At 38.1% G+C, this 17349-nt stretch overlaps 1 protein-coding gene across 2 annotated transcripts in view; it reads left to right on the plus strand.

The window, feature by feature from the left end:
• USO1 (USO1 vesicle transport factor) overlaps positions 1–16847 on the plus strand; it is a 99117-nt gene extending 82270 nt beyond the window's left edge. The window contains exons 15-25 of one of the 2 annotated variants that reach the window (XM_025886932.2): positions 1308–1418; positions 1753–1871; positions 2021–2202; positions 3518–3639; positions 6326–6464; positions 7810–7973; positions 8656–8745; positions 11483–11581; positions 13333–13440; positions 14879–15094; positions 15813–16847. In XM_025886932.2, coding sequence (XP_025742717.1) covers positions 1308–1418; positions 1753–1871; positions 2021–2202; positions 3518–3639; positions 6326–6464; positions 7810–7973; positions 8656–8745; positions 11483–11581; positions 13333–13440; positions 14879–15094; positions 15813–15902 — 1440 coding nt within the window. In that variant the 3' untranslated portion in view covers positions 15903–16847. The remainder of the gene's footprint in view (positions 1–1307; positions 1419–1752; positions 1872–2020; positions 2203–3517; positions 3640–6325; positions 6465–7809; positions 7974–8655; positions 8746–11482; positions 11582–13332; positions 13441–14878; positions 15095–15812) is intronic. The other variant, XM_025886933.2, reaches the window with a different exon arrangement.
• The last annotated feature ends 502 nt before the right edge of the window (positions 16848–17349 follow it).

A 17349-nucleotide genomic window follows, 5' to 3' on the forward strand; every position in this document is an offset into this window, starting at 1 on the left:
ATTTTTGGTACTTGCAGATAGTATTCCAAGTAATAATAAATTTTTTATATATAACTAGGGAAAATCAATGAAATATTAGTATTTATTTACTTGAGTAATTAGTTGAAAGTTCTCTGTGGCACATAGTCAGTTGAGAATAACTATATTTTTTAACTTTCAAATCTACTTGGATAACATGAAGATATACCGTGGGCATAGTAATGAGAGAGAGGCAAGGAAAACGTAAGAATAATGCATCATGTAAAAGCTAATGCTTATTTGGCAGATCATTTTGAAAAAGTCTCGTTTGAATTTGTTTGATTAAATGCGAAATATACTTGAAAATAGATTATAGAAAGGCCAAGATACTGACCTCAAGGTTCATGAAATTGCAACAGTCTTGAGTGATTTTTCAAAACACAGTGATAGTTACTTTAAATCCATTCTTTGTCTGGCTTTGAATAATTGTATTTTGGATATTTTCTGAAATTACCTCAAAGTAATCCATTACTGTGCCTAATTCCATTTATTTGTTTCAAACCACCTTTGTTCTCTTAAACAAAAATAGGTTATGTAATGTAATATGGGCAGTGGCAATATTATGAGCTAAGAGACTATCCCACATAGGAGATATAGATGTGTTTATTAAAATGTAGGAAAGTGTCATTTTGATGGATGTACTAGTTTTCAATATTGTTTAACTATAGTTGGCAGTGGTATAGTTAGTGGTTTGGGGCAGTTAGCTAATTTAAATAAATCTTTTTCTTCATTATATTTGTGATTCTTATCTGGCATGTTGTGAGTTTGCAACATGGTTTATTTATTACTCTTGTTAGGGAATATATTCTCTAATGGAATTTGACTAAATAATTCAGGAGATTATTTCTTTTTATTTTTCCCGATATTTTTTGAAGGAGGTAGAATTTGTCCTTTTATCAGAAACTTGTTTTTAAAATTTTGATTGAAACATCTAGGCAAATTTATCTTATTATAAAGTGTTTTTGGATTGATAAATTTTTTCAAGTATCCACATCATGCGTCTCCCTTAGCAGACCAGGTTTTTCCACTAGTAGTATTTTAGATAACTTGATATATGTTTATGAACATAAATCAATTCTAATTTCTGCTCTCTATTCATTTTGGGAAGTACAGCCCATAGAGGACACAAGAATGCATTCTCTTGTTCAATTTTTTATGTGTGGATTCCTAACATATCTTTTAGAAGATGTTAAAGATATTTTAATGCAAATGGAGAGGGATCTTAGGGCAACATTAAGTTTGAAAAAAAAATAAAATGAGACTTCTGTCAACTTATCTATTTATTGCAGGGAAGCAAAATACAGACAAGAGTTGGATTATTAATGCTGCTCTGTACCTGGCTAAGCAACTGTCCCATTGCAGTAACACATTTTCTTCACAATTCGGCCAATGTTCCATTTGTATCCTTTATGTTTTAGTAAGATATGAGTAAGTATTTATTCTTATTTCTTCCTCTCAATGAGAAGTAGTTCTGCATTCTAAATATTTGAATTCATCTGTGTTGCAGCTTTTCCAGCTGTTAAGGTGGTGATGATGCTTATGCTGTGTGTATATATATGTGTGTGTCTGGTACCATTGTTTGTTTTATGCTTGCTCGGGCTGTTTTATGTTTGTTTTAGCTTGATATAGAAGCTTTTGTAGAAATTCTTACATAAAATATGTGTCAGATTCAAACTGTAAAGTAAAATACTCTAGATACTATGAACCATTAGTCTCCTTAACAAAAAATTTCAGCTTACAGGACAAATTGCAGAAAATCTTGGCGAGGAAGAGCAGTTGGTCCAAGGCTTATGTGCCCTTCTGTTGGGCATTTCAATTTACTTCAATGATAACTCACTTGAGAGCTACATGAAGTAAGTAAGGGGAAAATGCTAGGGGGAAACAACCTGCTAACATCATCAAGTGATAAGGATAAATTTTTTCTGTCAAAGTATAATGTAGACCAAGTTTTATGTTTTGTTATGATTTTTTTTAAAGCATCTCAATATGCTTATCTCTGTAGAGAGAAATTAAAACAACTAATAGAGAAGAGGATTGGCAAAGAAAACTTCATAGAGAAACTAGGATTTATTAGCAAACATGAGTTGTATTCCAGAGCATCTCAGAAACCACAGCCAAACTTTCCCAGTCCAGAATACATGATATTTGATCATGAGTTTACGAAGCTGGTAAAAGAACTTGAAGGTAAGACAAAGCTTATATTGATTTTCATTAAAAAATACCTATGATTGGGCGCCTGGGTGGCTCAGTTGGTTAAGCGACTGCCTTCGGCTCAGGTCATGATCCTGGAGTCCCGGGATCGAGTCCCACATCGGGCTTCCTGCTCAGCAGGGAGTCTGCTTCTCCCTCTCACCCTCTTCCCTCTCATGCTTTCTATCTCTCATTCTCTCTCTCTCTCAAATAAATAAATAAAATCTTAAAAAAAAACAACCTATGATTATTTTGTATATGTATATTTTGGACACAGCCCAAAGTAGGGTTTTTTTTCCTAGCTCTTGGCCTATAGTTCATTGAGGGATTTTTGGCATTCAATAAGATTGGAAAGACTATGTCTTATCTGTCATGCAGTTAGGCCATATGTTTTTGCTGATTAAGTCTTAATAATAAAATAGGATTTAAATGTTTTTTTTTTTTTAAGATTTTGTTTATTTGGGGGACGCCTGGGTGGCTCAGTTGGTTAAGCAACTGCCTTCGGCTCAGGTCATGATCCTGGAGTCCCGGGATCGAGTCCCGCATCGGGCTCCCTGCTCGGCGGGGAGTCTGCTTTTCCCTCTGACCCTCTTCCCTCTTGTGCTGTCTCTATCTCATTCTCTCTCTCAAATAAATAAATAAATAAATTCTTAAAAAAAAAAGATTTTGTTTATTTTAGAGAGAGCTCATGCGTGCATGCGCACTTGTGAGTGGGGAGAGGGACAGAAGGAGCGGGAGAGAATCTTTTTTTTTTTTTAGATTTTATTTACTTATTTGTCAGAGAGAGAACACAAGCAGGCAGAGAAAGAAGCAGGCTCCCTGCTGGGCAAGGAATCCGATGCGGGGCTCAATTCTAGGCCCCCGGGATCAAGACCTGAGCTGAAGGCAGACGCTTAACCAACTGAACCACCCAGGCGTCCCAGTGGGAGAGAATCTTAAGCAGACTCTGCGCAGAGTACAGAGCCCAATGTCGGGGCTCGATCTCCAAACCCTGAGATCATGACCTGAGCTGAAATCAAGGGTTGGTCGTTTAACCAACTGAACCGCCCAGGTGCCCCAGATTTTAAATGTTTAAAATACTTTTTTTTTTTAAGATTTTATTTATTTGACAGAGAGAGACAAAGCGAGAGAAGGAACACAAGCAGGGGGCGTGGGAGAGGGAGAAGCAGGCCTCCCACTGAGCAGGGAGCTGGGCGCGGGGCTCAATCCCAGGACCTCGGGATCACGACCCGAGCCGAAGGCAGACGCTTAATGACTGAGCCACCCAGGCACGCCTTAAAATACATTTTTAATAAGCTTTCTTTTATAGGTGTGATAACTAAGGCTATTTATAAATCCAGTGAAGAGGATAAAAAAGAAGAAGAGGTGAAGAAAACATTAGAACAGCATGACAGTATTGTGACTCACTACAAAAATATGATTCGAGAACAAGTACGTACTGATAAATTGTAAACACTGATGTACTGATACTTTTCTACTTTGGGGAAGAATCTTTCCTGGCATTTCATATGCAAGAAGATACAGAAAGTAAAGCTCATTTTCCTAAATAATTCAAAACTATCTGAGTATTCAACAAACTGAGAGCTTAATATCGTGCTAAGCATTGTGCAGGATGTTTTGGATAAAGGCATGAATCAGACATGTTCCCCTATCACAGTCATAGTGAGAGAAAACTACAAATAGGGTATTGTGACACACATAACATACTAAGTCTAGTGATGCAGCTCCTGGAAGGTATGTGGCAGCGGAGAGGCACCTAATTTAGCTAGGTAAGAGCAGGGGCTTGGAGAAAACAGAATGTGAGTGCCAAACGGATAGCTAGGAATAAGCTGGGCAAAAGGAAAGATCGGGAAGAGGGGCAGGACATGTTACTGGCATGAACATAGAACAGCACTTGGTGGCTGCGCCAGCTAGAAATTTGAAAGGCAAGGCCAGAGGGAGGGACCTCCAGAAAGAGGTGGTTGTGGTGGGCTAGGGGAGGGACCTGGGGCGCTGATGGTGATAACAGCTGCTGTGTTTTGTCTGTTGTGTTCTAAGTGCTCACAAAACACAATTTAAACACTATTTCATTTAATTTCCATAGCATCCTTACAAAGTAGTTAATATCTTCATTTAAGAATAAATTGAGGAATCTGAGACTGAGAGAATTTAAACTTGTCTAGGGTCACTCAGTCGTTGGTGGAACAGGATTCAAAAGCATGTGTTACTGGGACTCTCAAACTCCTACTGTGTGCTATATAGAGGGGGCAGACCTGAGAAATGTAGAAACCAAAGCGGATGAAAATGGCAGGATGGGGTAATGATTGGATGTGGGTGTGAGGGAGCATGGAGGGTCAGATATGATCCTGAGATCTCCATCTTGCACGACTGAGTAGATTATGCTTAGAACAAGAGGGAGCTGATTTATTAGAGTGGAGAATGGTGATTAAAGTCGAAACTACCCTCTTGAAATCATCAATTGACATTTTCTCCGCAGGATACCAGAACCTCCACACTTGGATTGTGTTGAGCCCCTTAAACTTTCCATTACATTTCTTCAAAGTGTGTTTCTTTTTTTTTTAATTTAATTTTATTATGTTATCACCATGCATCATTAGTTTTTGATGTAGTGTTCCATGATTCAAAGTGTGTTTCTTGTTCTTTCCTTTCATTTAATTCTTCAGCGTGGTATATACCTTGACTGGAATCCTAAGAAGTGCTGCAGTATTATCTGGAAAATGAGATTACTGAGGTTATTAAAATGCTAGGGTCATTAAAAACAGTACACTGGTGGCTGTCCCTGTGGGGCAGTTGCACCCCCTTCCCTGCACTGCCCTCCACCCCTGCTGAGTCTGCATAGCTTCAGGCAAGTGTGGCAAGAGCTTGGGTAGAGCTCTCTTAACGAGAACCGCCTGTGTGTTCTTCCCCACAGTCTATATTGTTGAGATTGGAATTCTAAGAATAAAAATATAGTGGTATATTTAGCATTCAGTCTGAGCTTTTCAGTTTATAAGCAGATCAGTAAATTAGAATCATCTTTAACGATTCAGATTTAAATCATTAAACTACCCATGGTTATTAGGATTTTTCATCTATATTTTAGTACAAATATGGAGTCATTTCCAGATGGCAAAATGTAATATCTTTAGAGCAATGGAAAAGAAATACTTGGAATGTGATGTTACAGCCTACACTTGGGGCTGATAAATATGGTTAATTTAGAAGAAGAAAAGAGTGATTTGACAATTACCATAATGAGTCTGCTTTAGAAATGTTAATTTTAAATATTCTCGCCATTTAAAATGCCATTTGACAATTAGGCAACAAGCATTGAGAACTATAAAATGTTTATATATAAACTGAATGACGTTTGAGAATCCATCCTAAGGAAATTCTTCAGAATTCAGGAAAACAAAAATATGACTGCGATATTTATTTTAATATTATTTATTATTTAGAAAAATGGAAAGCAGCCTCGGTGTTGCTTTTAAATGTAAATTATATTGCATCTACTGATACTGAGTAAACATTAAAAGTTATGATTGCGAAAAAGTAGCAGTATGAGGAACTAACAATTGAATAGTAAGTAAAGGCTTCAAAATGACATATGGACTGAGTATGACACATTTAAAACACTTGAATTGGGAAAAAATTAGCAGAAGATAAAGAAATAGATCAAATTCCAACTAGTTATATTAGGGTGGTGAGAGTTGGAAGTTCTTTTTCTTGGCCTTCTAAATGTTCTGTTCTAGAATTATCTTTTATGTTAAAAGTAGTGTAGATGCATGTATATATATACTAAGTTTCTTAAATAGTTTGGTATAAATTTCTTAAGTGGTTTGATGGACCATAAAATGGAGTTTTTAAAATTGACCGTCCCCTACCCCAGTAACTGCAGTGAGATATCAGGCTGTGCCATGGTGCTTATTAATGGGGCCTTGCTGGAAATTGTACAGTTCTGCATGTTAATTGACTTTGGTGCATACATTAATGTATTATTACTTAATTGTTGAGTGATTCTGGAAGCGTTGAATACTTTAACACCACGACGCAAAATAATCTCTGATTTTTAATTTGTTCCTTTTCCTAATGCTAATTAGTGTAAATTAAAACACTTGAATTATGTTTTGTTTCACAGGATCTGCAACTTGAGGAACTAAAGCAGCAGATTTCTACGTTAAAATGTCAAAACGAACAGCTCCAGACAGCGGTCACACAGCAAGTATCTCAGATTCAGCAACACAAAGATCAGTACAACCTTCTTAAAGTACAGCTAGGTAGGTAGAGCTAGCCATAATTATTACAGTGTCCCCGGAGGTGGACTGAATCAAGTAGATTATTCTTGTGCACTAGTCTTTCTCTAACCTTAATCACTGTAACAAATAAATTTGTAAATCAGAGTTTGAACTCCCAAGTTCTTGCTACCTGTTTCAGTATCTGATCCATTGATTCTCAGCCTTGGCTGCACATTAGAATATCCTGAGACCCTTTTTTTTTTTTTAAGGTTTTATTTATTTATTTGACAGCACAAGCAGGGGGAGCAGCAGAGGGAAGATGCGGGGCTCGATGCAGGGCTCGATCCCAGGACCCCAAGATCATGACCCAAGCCAAAGGCAGACGCTTAACCGACTGAGCCACCAAGGCGCCCTCCCCCCCTTTTTTTTAAATGCCACCCATACAGAGACCCCACTCAAGTTTCTGATTTAATTAGTTGGGGTTGGAGCCAAGCATCAATAATTGTTACAAGCTGCCTGGGTGATTCCGATGTATAGCCAGGTGGGAATGACTTCTCTAACCTATCTCCTCATCTGCAAAATGGAACTGATAATAGCATCTGTGTCAGCTGAGAATTAAACGAAATAATATATATAAAATTCTAGTTCATTACCTGGCACATGAAAAGAGGCAAATGCTTGTAAATAGTATCATCCTATAGTGCTATGATTGGAATGCTAGCTATTTAGAAATACAGTTTGTTTTATTTATATGAAGGTGACTAAAATTTTCAGAAAAAAATTACCTCTTTCACTTCCTTATTTATAACTATAATTTGTCAGTTATTTTAGTACATATAGAAAGCTACTCCTTTGTGAAGGTTTTAAAAGGGATTTTGTTTTCTCTTATATTTATTGACCAAATTGGAATTGAAACTACTGTAACTTTTTTAAGATTTATTTATTTATTTTAGAGAGGTGGGAGGAGCAGGGGCGGGGGAGAGACAGAATCCCAAGCAGACTCTGCGCTGAGCACAGAGCCCAACATGGGGCTCAATCTCACGACCCTGAGATTATAACCTGGGTGGAAACCAAGAGTTGGACGCTTAACCGACTCAGCCACCCAGGAGCCCCGAAACTACTGTAATTCTTAATTATAGATCACCAAACCATGCAGTTTAGTCTTAATAAGACTATGGTGTTTTTCTTCCCAGAAACCTGAAAATATCATCACTTCACCATTTCTATCAAATATGCTGTTTTGCAAAAATGAAATGTGCTTATAAAAGTGCTGCCAAAGAAACTGAATTAAGGAAATTTTATATTTTTATATTTAAATCTTTTCATTCAAGAAATGAAAAGCTTAAGTTTCATGCTGGCTTTTCAAATTTTATTCCTGTCTTAATAGGAAAAGATAATCAGCATCAAGGTTCTTACAGTGATGGGACTCAGGTGAATGGCATTCAACCAGAAGAAATTGGTAGGTTACGAGAAGAGATAGAAGAATTAAAAAGTAATCAAGAACTTTTACAAAGCCAGCTGGCTGAAAAGGACTCTCTGATTGAAAATTTGGTGAGTAAATGTTAAAAAAAATTTAAGAGGTCAAAAGTAATTCTCATTATCCTGCTTGTTTATTTTCCTGGATCTCTTAAGCCAAAGTGTCATAGTAAGGTTTTAGAATATGAGCTTTGGGGGGGCACCTGGCTGGCTTAGTTGGTAGAGCATGTGATTCTTGATCTCGGGGTCATGAGTTTGAGCCCCACATTTAGCACAGAGTTTACTTAAAAAAAAAAAGAATATGAGCTTTGGTGTCAGACTTTCTAAAGCTTCAACTTTCTGACTTATTGAATTTAAGCAACTTAGTTAACCTCTTTACACTTGTTTCCTGATCTATGAATTGGTAGTGGTCGTATCTGTTTTGTTATTGTGAGAATTAAATGAGCTCCGTATAAAGCTCTTTTAATACATGGAAGTCATTCTGTAAATACCTGTATTTAATGTTCTTTCTCCATATGACCTCTTGAGTGCTTAGATTTAATAAATTACTTGGTATAAGTATAAATTTATTAGCTATGGAAAAGTTGTAGACGGTGTGTGCTATGTTGAAGTTTTATCTTGGATATAAAAACTGAAATGTTGGTGTGAAGTTTTGGTAAACCTCTACAAGGCATAGCTTATATATGTACAGCTTTGTTTGGTTCCCTCTCTCTTCAGACTGAATTGATTTCATAGTTCATTTCTATGCTCTTTGTAGAAATCTTCCCAAGCATCACCTGGCACAAATGAACAGTCTTCAGCAACAGCTTCTGCTAGAGATTCTGAACAAATTGCAGAATTAAAACAGGTAATTTTCTGGCTTGATCCAAGTTCTAGTTTGTGTTGTTTTAATTGTAGTAGAGTAACAGCCGTGTAGTTTCATTACTCAAGAACTACTTTGTTAGTGTAAGCAAAACTTGATAGTGAAGAGAGTTATTTGAAAGTCCAGAAGGTTTTTTAATTATATGGTAATGGTATTTTGCTTTTTATTAAGTGTTTCTATTTTTTAATTGTGTTCTTTATAACAGATTTGAGCATCTCACTCAGGTTATTTGTAGATTATCCGTGAACTAACAAGGAAAATTTAAGTATATTTATAAGCTGCAAATATGAAGATATAAAATCTTATGCCTAATTTTCATATACTATTGACCATGACAATTGCATGGCTAAATGTATTGAGCATTTAAACCATTCTGTGCAGAAGAATGTTTGTTTTTAGAATTGGAAAATGGAATAAATTTGTGTATATCTCAATTAGATGACTACCTAAAAAGCAAAACAAACTTTTTCTGCTGTAGTAATTTATAATATCTAGAAGAGCAAATTAAATTTTTTCCTATTTGGTTATTTGTAATATTTATAATTTCCTATGAGACTTGGTAGTGCACATTTAACTTTATCCGATGAGAATATTAAACGTATTTGTTCAAGAAAAGAGCCAGAAAAGACGGAAAAGAACTACTTATGTATAGAATTAAATATTGGAAGAAAAGCCTAGAAAAGTATCAGATTGCTCATTTGTATACCATCCCTAAACAAGTTGTGTTTTTTCCTTATAAAATTTTCTTTCTTTCCTCCTTTCCTTTGTCTTCTGTCCTACCCTCCTTCCTTCCTTTCTTATAAAAAAGGAACATATGTTTCTTCTGTTTCTTTTTAAAAAACAAAAAAAAGTAATACTAAAGGAAGAAGTGAACAACCCCACCAACCTAGGACTGACTTCCTTCTCCTCCACTAGTCATGCGGTCCTAGCCCACTAACATGGCTGATCTGAGAGAAGAATGACTGTACGCAGAGAAACTGTGTCATATTTTGATAATGTCCATGTACCCCAGAGTAGATTCTACAGTCAAGCTTTTCAAAAAAAATCATTTGTCGTTAAGGATTTATAAGTTGTAAGTTCGTGTGAGGAAAATTAATATGCCACTTTGGTTTTATGAAGTCTACCTACACTAGAACTGTATTAAAATTAAAGGGAATTAAGTTATTAATAAATGATCTTAGTTTGTAAGTCCTAAGTAAAAATTTTACTCTTTGTGTTTCCTAGTGAAACTTTAGATATTTCTAAAGAAGACAATTGCCTTTGGTTTTTTACTTTCTGTAATTTATTTTCTTTTATCAATTTTACATCATTAAAAAGATATTTTGGGACGCCTGGGTGGCTCAGTTGTTAAGCATCTGCCTTGGGCTCAGGTCATGATGCCAGGGTCCTGGGATCGAATCCCACATGGGGCTGGCTCCCTACTCAGTGGGAAGCCTGCTTCTCCCTCTCCCACTCCCCCTGCTTGTGTTCCTGCTCTCATATTCTCTCTGTCAAATAAATAAATACAATCTTTAAAAAAAAAAGATATTTTAAATGAGTTTTGTTTCTTATAATATATAGTAAAATCCTGTATAAAAAAGAAAACTAATATTGTCCATAATCTCAGTGTCTATATAATGTCTATGTAATTCATTTAGATAACTGAAAAAAAACAAGTCAGAGGAAAGCCACATATGTTCATGATAGAAAGTTTTCAGAGAACAAAAGAGCTTTTTGCATGACAGTGTCCCACCATTTACCTCATGTCTGCAGACATTGTCAAATATTGTGAGGGAGATTCCCCTGGTTAAGAACATGGTTATGTGCATTTTTGGTGGGGAGAGGGCAAGAAGGTTGGGAATTTCAACATTAATGATATATAAACTTTTGATTAATTCCCTCCTTTTCACTACAGTACTAACTACTTTCATCTATATTGGGAGGCCTGCAGTCTAAAAATGTCCTGTTTTGCCTTTCCAAATAATAAATGTCTAGTCTTTGGCCAGGAGAAGAGGAACAGTTGCCTGATGCATGAGATTGGAACAGGGATCCCGTGGTCTTCCTAAGCAGACTTCAGCCAGCCCCGCTGTTTTTGACCCCATTTTTACCCACACTTCCAGAGATACCTGGTGGTACCAGATCCCAAGCCTTTTAGTAGTCATGCATTGCAAGTCAGGTAGCAGGTCGACTTTCTGGAACATCACTTTAGGTTTTTAGCTTTCTCAGGTGTGCTGCGGTCAGTTACCACTGCCATTTGCTTTCTGAAATTCTCCAATTTTATTGCTCTTATTCTTATTCTCTTTGTCTTTGTGGGTTTCTCTCTCCCTTCCCCTCTCTCCCTCCCTCCCTCCCTCCTTCCCTCCTTCCCTCCTTCCCTTCCTCCCTCCCTTCCTTCCTTCCTTCACTTCCTTCCTTCCTTCCTTCCTTCCTTCCTTCCTTCCTTCCTTCCTTCCTTCCTTCCTTCCTTCTTTCCCTTCTTCCCCCACCTTATGATTTTTTTTTACATGGGATCCCAGGAAGAAGCAGAGGTGAATATGTATAAGGAACTTGCTTAATTCTCCATCTTGAACCCAAAGTTCAAGGATAGTTTTTTTTAGAATTAGATTTTGAAACTTGGAGGTTGTGATTTTTAGAGAGAGGGGCCAAGAAAGGAAATAATTTTAAATTTCTTCCTGTAAATAGACATTTCCTTGTTGAAATTAATGCTATTTCATGTTACAACTCAATTATTTTTGTCTCCTAGGAACTGGCAACATTAAAATCACAGTTAAACTCACAATCTGTGGAGATCACCAAACTGCAGACAGAAAAGCAGGAGCTGTTACAGAAAACAGAAACATTTGTATGTTAATTATTACTTTTTTTTCCCCTGCAAGATAGTAAACACAAGGTTAAGATGTTATTTCTCAGCCACTCTGTAATAGAAGCCAATGTGTCGGAGAGGATAGCACCTTCCCTTTAGGTGACTTACTGGCCACAGTTCTAGTCACATAGGCTTCTGGGCCGTGGTGGCAGCCACATTACAGTCAGACTCCCCAGGTCCGTGTAATCAGTTATTTAATGGTTCGTTTTGCTGGTATTTTGTATTTTATCCCATCTGTGTCCCCTTCAGTCCATCAGTCCAAGCTGGCAGGTTTTCTGCTGGTCTGGAATTGTCAAAAGCCTTCTTAGTAACCATGTCATACACAGGGATCCAAGCCATCAGACAAGAAGGCCCTCCTGGATCATGCTGTCTCTATTCCAGCTTCTGCTGAAATGGTTGATTGCGTCCTTGGTATTTCAGCAGAACATGCTTTGTCATTTATTGCAATAGGGATAGGCTGAGAATTTTCTAAATCTTCACGTTCCGATTTCCTTTTGCTTAACATTCCTTCTTCAAGTTATTTCTCTCCTGTCACAGTTTACTGTAGGCATCAAGGAGAAACCGTGCCACACCTTTAATACTTTGCTTAGAAATCACCTCAGCAAAATATCCAAGTTCATCGCTTATAAGCTCTACTTTCTACAAAGTACTGAAACACAATTCAGCCAATTACTTTGCCACTTGATAACAAGGACCACCTTCCTCTACTTTCCAGTAACATGTTCTTCATTTCCATTTGAGGCCTCACCAAAACTACCTTTCCATCCATATTTCTACCAACATTCTATTCATGATGATACGTTTTCTCCAAGACCCTAGAAGCTTTCTCTCTTAATTCCCCTTTTCTCCTGAGCGTTCACCAGAATTGCCTTTAACGTCCGACAGTCTCTTCAAGGCAGTTTCGGCTTTGTCTGACATGCACCTCAAAGCTCTTCCAGCCGCTAACAATTCTGAAAGCCCTTCCACATTTTTAGGTATTTGTTACATCAGCACCCTCTTTCCCAGTTCTTTGTAGAAAAAAGGCAGGGAAAGATTGGAAAACCATGATTTAGGAGTACTTCCTAGAGCACTTAAGAAAATCTGCATTTTGGGTGGCGCAGTCGGTTAAGTGTCTGACTCTTGGTTTTGGCTCAGGTTGTGATCTCAGGGTCATGAGATCGAGTCCCACATCATCGGGCTCCACGCTCTGCTCAGTCTGCTTGAGTTTCTCTCCATCTCCCTCTGCTCCTCCCCCCCTATGCTTGCTCTCTCTTTCTCTCTCTCTCAAATAAATAAAATCTAAAAAGCCAAAAAAAAAAAAAAAAACAACTTTACATTTCACCAGTTAATAGCATTCAGCTCAATTTCCCCAGCTGCCTCTCTGAGCTAACAGTGTGGACTTAACTTACAGAAATATTGTGAGGAAAGGGCTTTGAGAACTATTCTCTGCTTACTAAGTGCTGTTACTGCTCTGGTCTGACCTTGAGGCTGCCTAACCCAGCCTCCTTCGTGCTGGCTGAGGTCTGATGCCGCAGTTCTCCTGCCTCAGCCCCAGTGCCCTGCTCCACTGTTGGCACCGCGGCCTTCCAGGGAGAGCACTGTAGTGTGTGTCAGTACACAAGGAATCCTGTTTTCGGTTACTGGACATACAGTTTCAAAATAGCGAGAAAATTAAATCACATTTGGGATTTCACCTTGGTTGTGCTTTAAAGAAACTTTTTTTTGTTCCCCTCTCCAATTTCTACCTTGAGGCAAAGTCAGCTGCCGCACCAGGAGAGAGTGGAGCTGGAATGACTGCAAAGGCCACTGATGGGGATGGCCGGCTGTCGGTGTTGCTACAGGACATGAACGACTTGAAGGTTGCTCTGTGGTGGAGCTTTTACTTATTGCATAGCCTATGACATAAACTCCAAGAGACTTGATCTGATTTCATGTAGTTTCTCAAATCTTTAGATGTATGAGGAAAGCTAATAGGGTGTAATTTTCGCTCACAACGTGTGCATTGCTATTTGGATGAGTGAGGATGGTACAAGTGGAGATTTTTAAGTGCCATTTCAAATACTGATAGCGCATATATAAAGCAAGAATGTGTATGAATGTACTTTGAAAGCAGAGATCATCGAAAGTTCAATTTTCTTGTCAATCTCTCATCACAAAAGGAAATAAAGAGTACAGGGGCGCCTGAGTGGTGCAGTTGGTTAAGCGTCTGACTCTTGGTTTCCGCTCAGGTCATGAATTCAGGGTCGTGAGATCAAGCCCTGTGTTGGGCTCCACGCTCAGCACAGAGTCTGCTTGAGATTCTCTCCCTCTCCCTCTGCCCCTCCCGCTCGTGTTCTCTCTCTCTCAAATAAATAAATAAATCTAAAAACATTTTTTTTTAAGATTTTATTTATTTATTTGACAGAGAGAGACAGGGCGAGAGAGGGAAACACAAGCAGGGGGAGTGGGAGAGGGAGAAGCAGGCTTCCCGCCGAGCAGGGAGCCCGATGCAGGGCTCGATCCCAGGACCCTGGGACCATGACCTGAGCTGAAGGCAGACGCTTAACGACTGAGCCGCCCAGGTGCCCCTCTAAAAACATTTTAAAAAGAAATAAAGAGTACAGGTTTGGCTAAAACACAAGCCACGCGTAGGCTTTCCATTAGGCTAAGGACGCAGGCACAATAGATCCTGCCAGCCTATGTGACAGAAAAATCAGATTAAGCAACATGGAGAGAAGAATGAGGTAAAAGTAACAAAACTAAAAGGCACGAATACAACCATGGAAAAGAGAAGATAATGTGTGATTGTGCCTTTCGGATTGTGGTCGGATTATTTTATCTTTAAGCCATGGATTTTATTTGCAGCTACTTTTCTTTCCCATTTGATTGTATGCATGAAGTTGGGATAAAAAAATTTTTTTAACCTGAGTTCTAATTCTTATGCCCATCAGGCTTTCCTGTAAAATGTTTTGTGTCTTTATTTATTCCTCCGGTTATCTGAAATGGTATTATCTCTTAGTTTTTTTTTTTGAAAAATAGCTACTTAAAACTATTTTTTGGATGTTAAACTCTATTTTTCACAATAACCATCTTTGGTGTGTGGCCTAACATAAATTCTCATGTTACTGGAGGAGTGTGTGTGTGTGTTTCTGTGTGTGTGTGTGTGTGTGTGTGTTCTGTCCCCAAAACCTCCACCCCCCAAAACCCTCAGATTGTCATAGAAAGAATGAACCTAAAAATAAAAGAATGAACCTATTTGTTAAAAACCCTATGAGAGTGAATACTAAGATTAGTTGATCTTCCCCTTTCTTTTCCTAGAATGAAATTAAGGCTCTGTCTGAGGAAAGAACCGCTATTAAAGAGCAGCTGGATGCATCAAACAGTACCATTGCTATTTTACAAAATGAGAAAAACAAGCTCGAGATGGATATTACAGATTCTAAAAAAGAACAGGATGACCTGTTGGTGCTGTTGGCTGATCAGGATCAGAAAATATTTTCATTAAAGAATAAACTCAAGGAACTTGGTCATCCGGTAAGATCGAAATGTCTCCAAAAATGATTTACGGTATATTTTAAAGAACCCAGCCCGCTTCTGTAGCATGGCAATGTTGTGCCTCCATATCCGTATCACAGGTGTAAATACGTAGGTCCATGAATCCAGGATCGTCCGCACTGTTTTCATGGTGTTCGGTGAATCGACTTAAGACACACAGGCACAGTTTCCAGCATTTGTTAACTGTTCTCTTTTGGGCTTTGAGCCTACTAGTGAATTGATTTGCTCCTGTGGTCACAAGACTCTCATCATTCACATGTGCCATTCTCTTTTGTATGTTTGATCCACATTTGTATGTAGAGAGGTATGGTCACCTGTCAGCAAGTTAACCTGTAACATCTCATCTCATATTAAAAATGGCAGAGGGGGCACCTGGGTGGCTCAGTCAGTTAAGCGTCAGCCTTCGGCTAGGGTCATGATCTCAGGGTCCTGGGATCGAGCCCCGAGTTGGGCTCTCTGCTCAGCACAGAGGCTGCTTCTCCTTCTCACTCAACCTCTGTGCTTTTCCTGTCTCTCAAATAAATAAATAAAATCTTTTAAAAAGTGCCAGAGAGCCTTGAGCAGTAAATCAAGGAAATCAGATGGCTTGTAATCTACAGTTACTGGAATAAAGAATTTATCAAAGACTATGTGTCAATATGTGTTCAATACGAAGTGATCAAATCTTAATAATGATAAGTGTGCATATTCCCTTTAGGTAGAAGAAGAGGATGAACTTGAATCCGGAGACCAGGATGATGAGGAAGATGAAGATGAAGATGATGGCAAGGACCAGGGTCGTATCTAGCTTTCAGATCTCTAGGAATGATAGAGATTGTATTATAACTTTGAAGATGGAGTCTTAAGACAGTGCTTTGGTTTGCCTCCACAGAAAATAAAGATTTAGAAACCCAAGTGGAAAACACTCACTAATAAGACTATTGATGTATTTTTTTAAATGATGCCACCCATGTTGGACACGCTAAAACTAACTTCTTGCAGAACTCACATCTTTGATTGAAATTCATCTGAATTGTCCCAAAAGATAATTTGCAAAGAATTTCAGACACTAAAAATACACCATTTTAAAGCATGTGGTGGCAGTGCTATTTATCTTAGTTTACTGGTTGTTTACATAAGTTCTGTATTTGTCTATTATTTTCACTTTTCAGAATATGTCACTTTAAGTACTAACACATTTGATTTAATGTGTATTGGAATCATTGTTTCTAAATTCAGTATTGGGCTTCTTAGCTAATGATTTCCCTTTAAAGAAATGGATTTACTTAAAGGCAAGATGGCATAGGCCGGGGGATATCATTAGCCCTCCATCCGATGTGACTCCTAGGAGGCAGGATAAGACAGTTTAGGACAAGTGCCTTGACACCTGATCTAGCTGAATTGTGTACGTCAGGGAAGAAACAGAAGGATTCTGACACACAGAGGTGAGGAGGGCGTTTCTCAGAAACTTGCAACAGCGTATTTGCATGTGGTTGGTTTTGGTTTTATTTTAAGCTAAACTTTAAAACATTACAAATTAACAGCTCATACAATTCAGGTTTAGTATCGTTATTTGATTGTCATGAAACATATTATGGATCTAGTTTTAAAAAGACCCGAACTATGATTTATATAATTTATTGGCATTTTTGCTGAATAGGTTTAAATCAGATAATAGATTTTTAAAAAGCAAATGAAGCAATGTGTCAAAATTTAATGTTTCATAATAAAAATAGATACTATGTTCACTTAATCCCTGGTCCTGGTCATGGTTCCCTTTTTTAAATTTTTGAGGAAAGTATTTTATTCTTACTAAAAGCTGAGGCAAGTGGAAGTGGTAAGAGGAGTTCTCTTCCTAAAGTACATTATTATAACTGACTGCTAAAAGCAGTCTTACCGTTCAAAACTCATTAGGATTCCGTAAGACTGGAGAGTCTAATTGGAGCAGAAGCAGAAGAGGTTGGAGAAGGGCTTGGGTGTTTCTAAATTAAGCCCTGGAGTTCTTAGCAGTGATTTCCATTTAAAGAAAGAGGTTTACTTTAAAGGCAAGACAGCAAGAGTTGGGGGATAATGTGTGTCATCTGCCTCCTGACCTCAGGAATAGTTTGACCAGTCCATTAAGGGGCACAGACTTTTGAAAGAGGAGAAATATCTTCCTGTGTCCTGAAAAGGGAGGTGGCTGTGTATTACAGAGCACCCGGGAGGGCCCCAGCCCACTTCTGCCCCTTGCCGTCCGAGAACCTCAGGGCTATTAC

Source organism: Callorhinus ursinus, unplaced genomic scaffold, assembly GCF_003265705.2.
Source record: "Callorhinus ursinus isolate GAN/ISIS: 27379988/994484 unplaced genomic scaffold, GSC_fseal_2.0 scaffold4, whole genome shotgun sequence".
Classification (NCBI taxonomy): domain Eukaryota; kingdom Metazoa; phylum Chordata; class Mammalia; order Carnivora; family Otariidae; genus Callorhinus; species Callorhinus ursinus.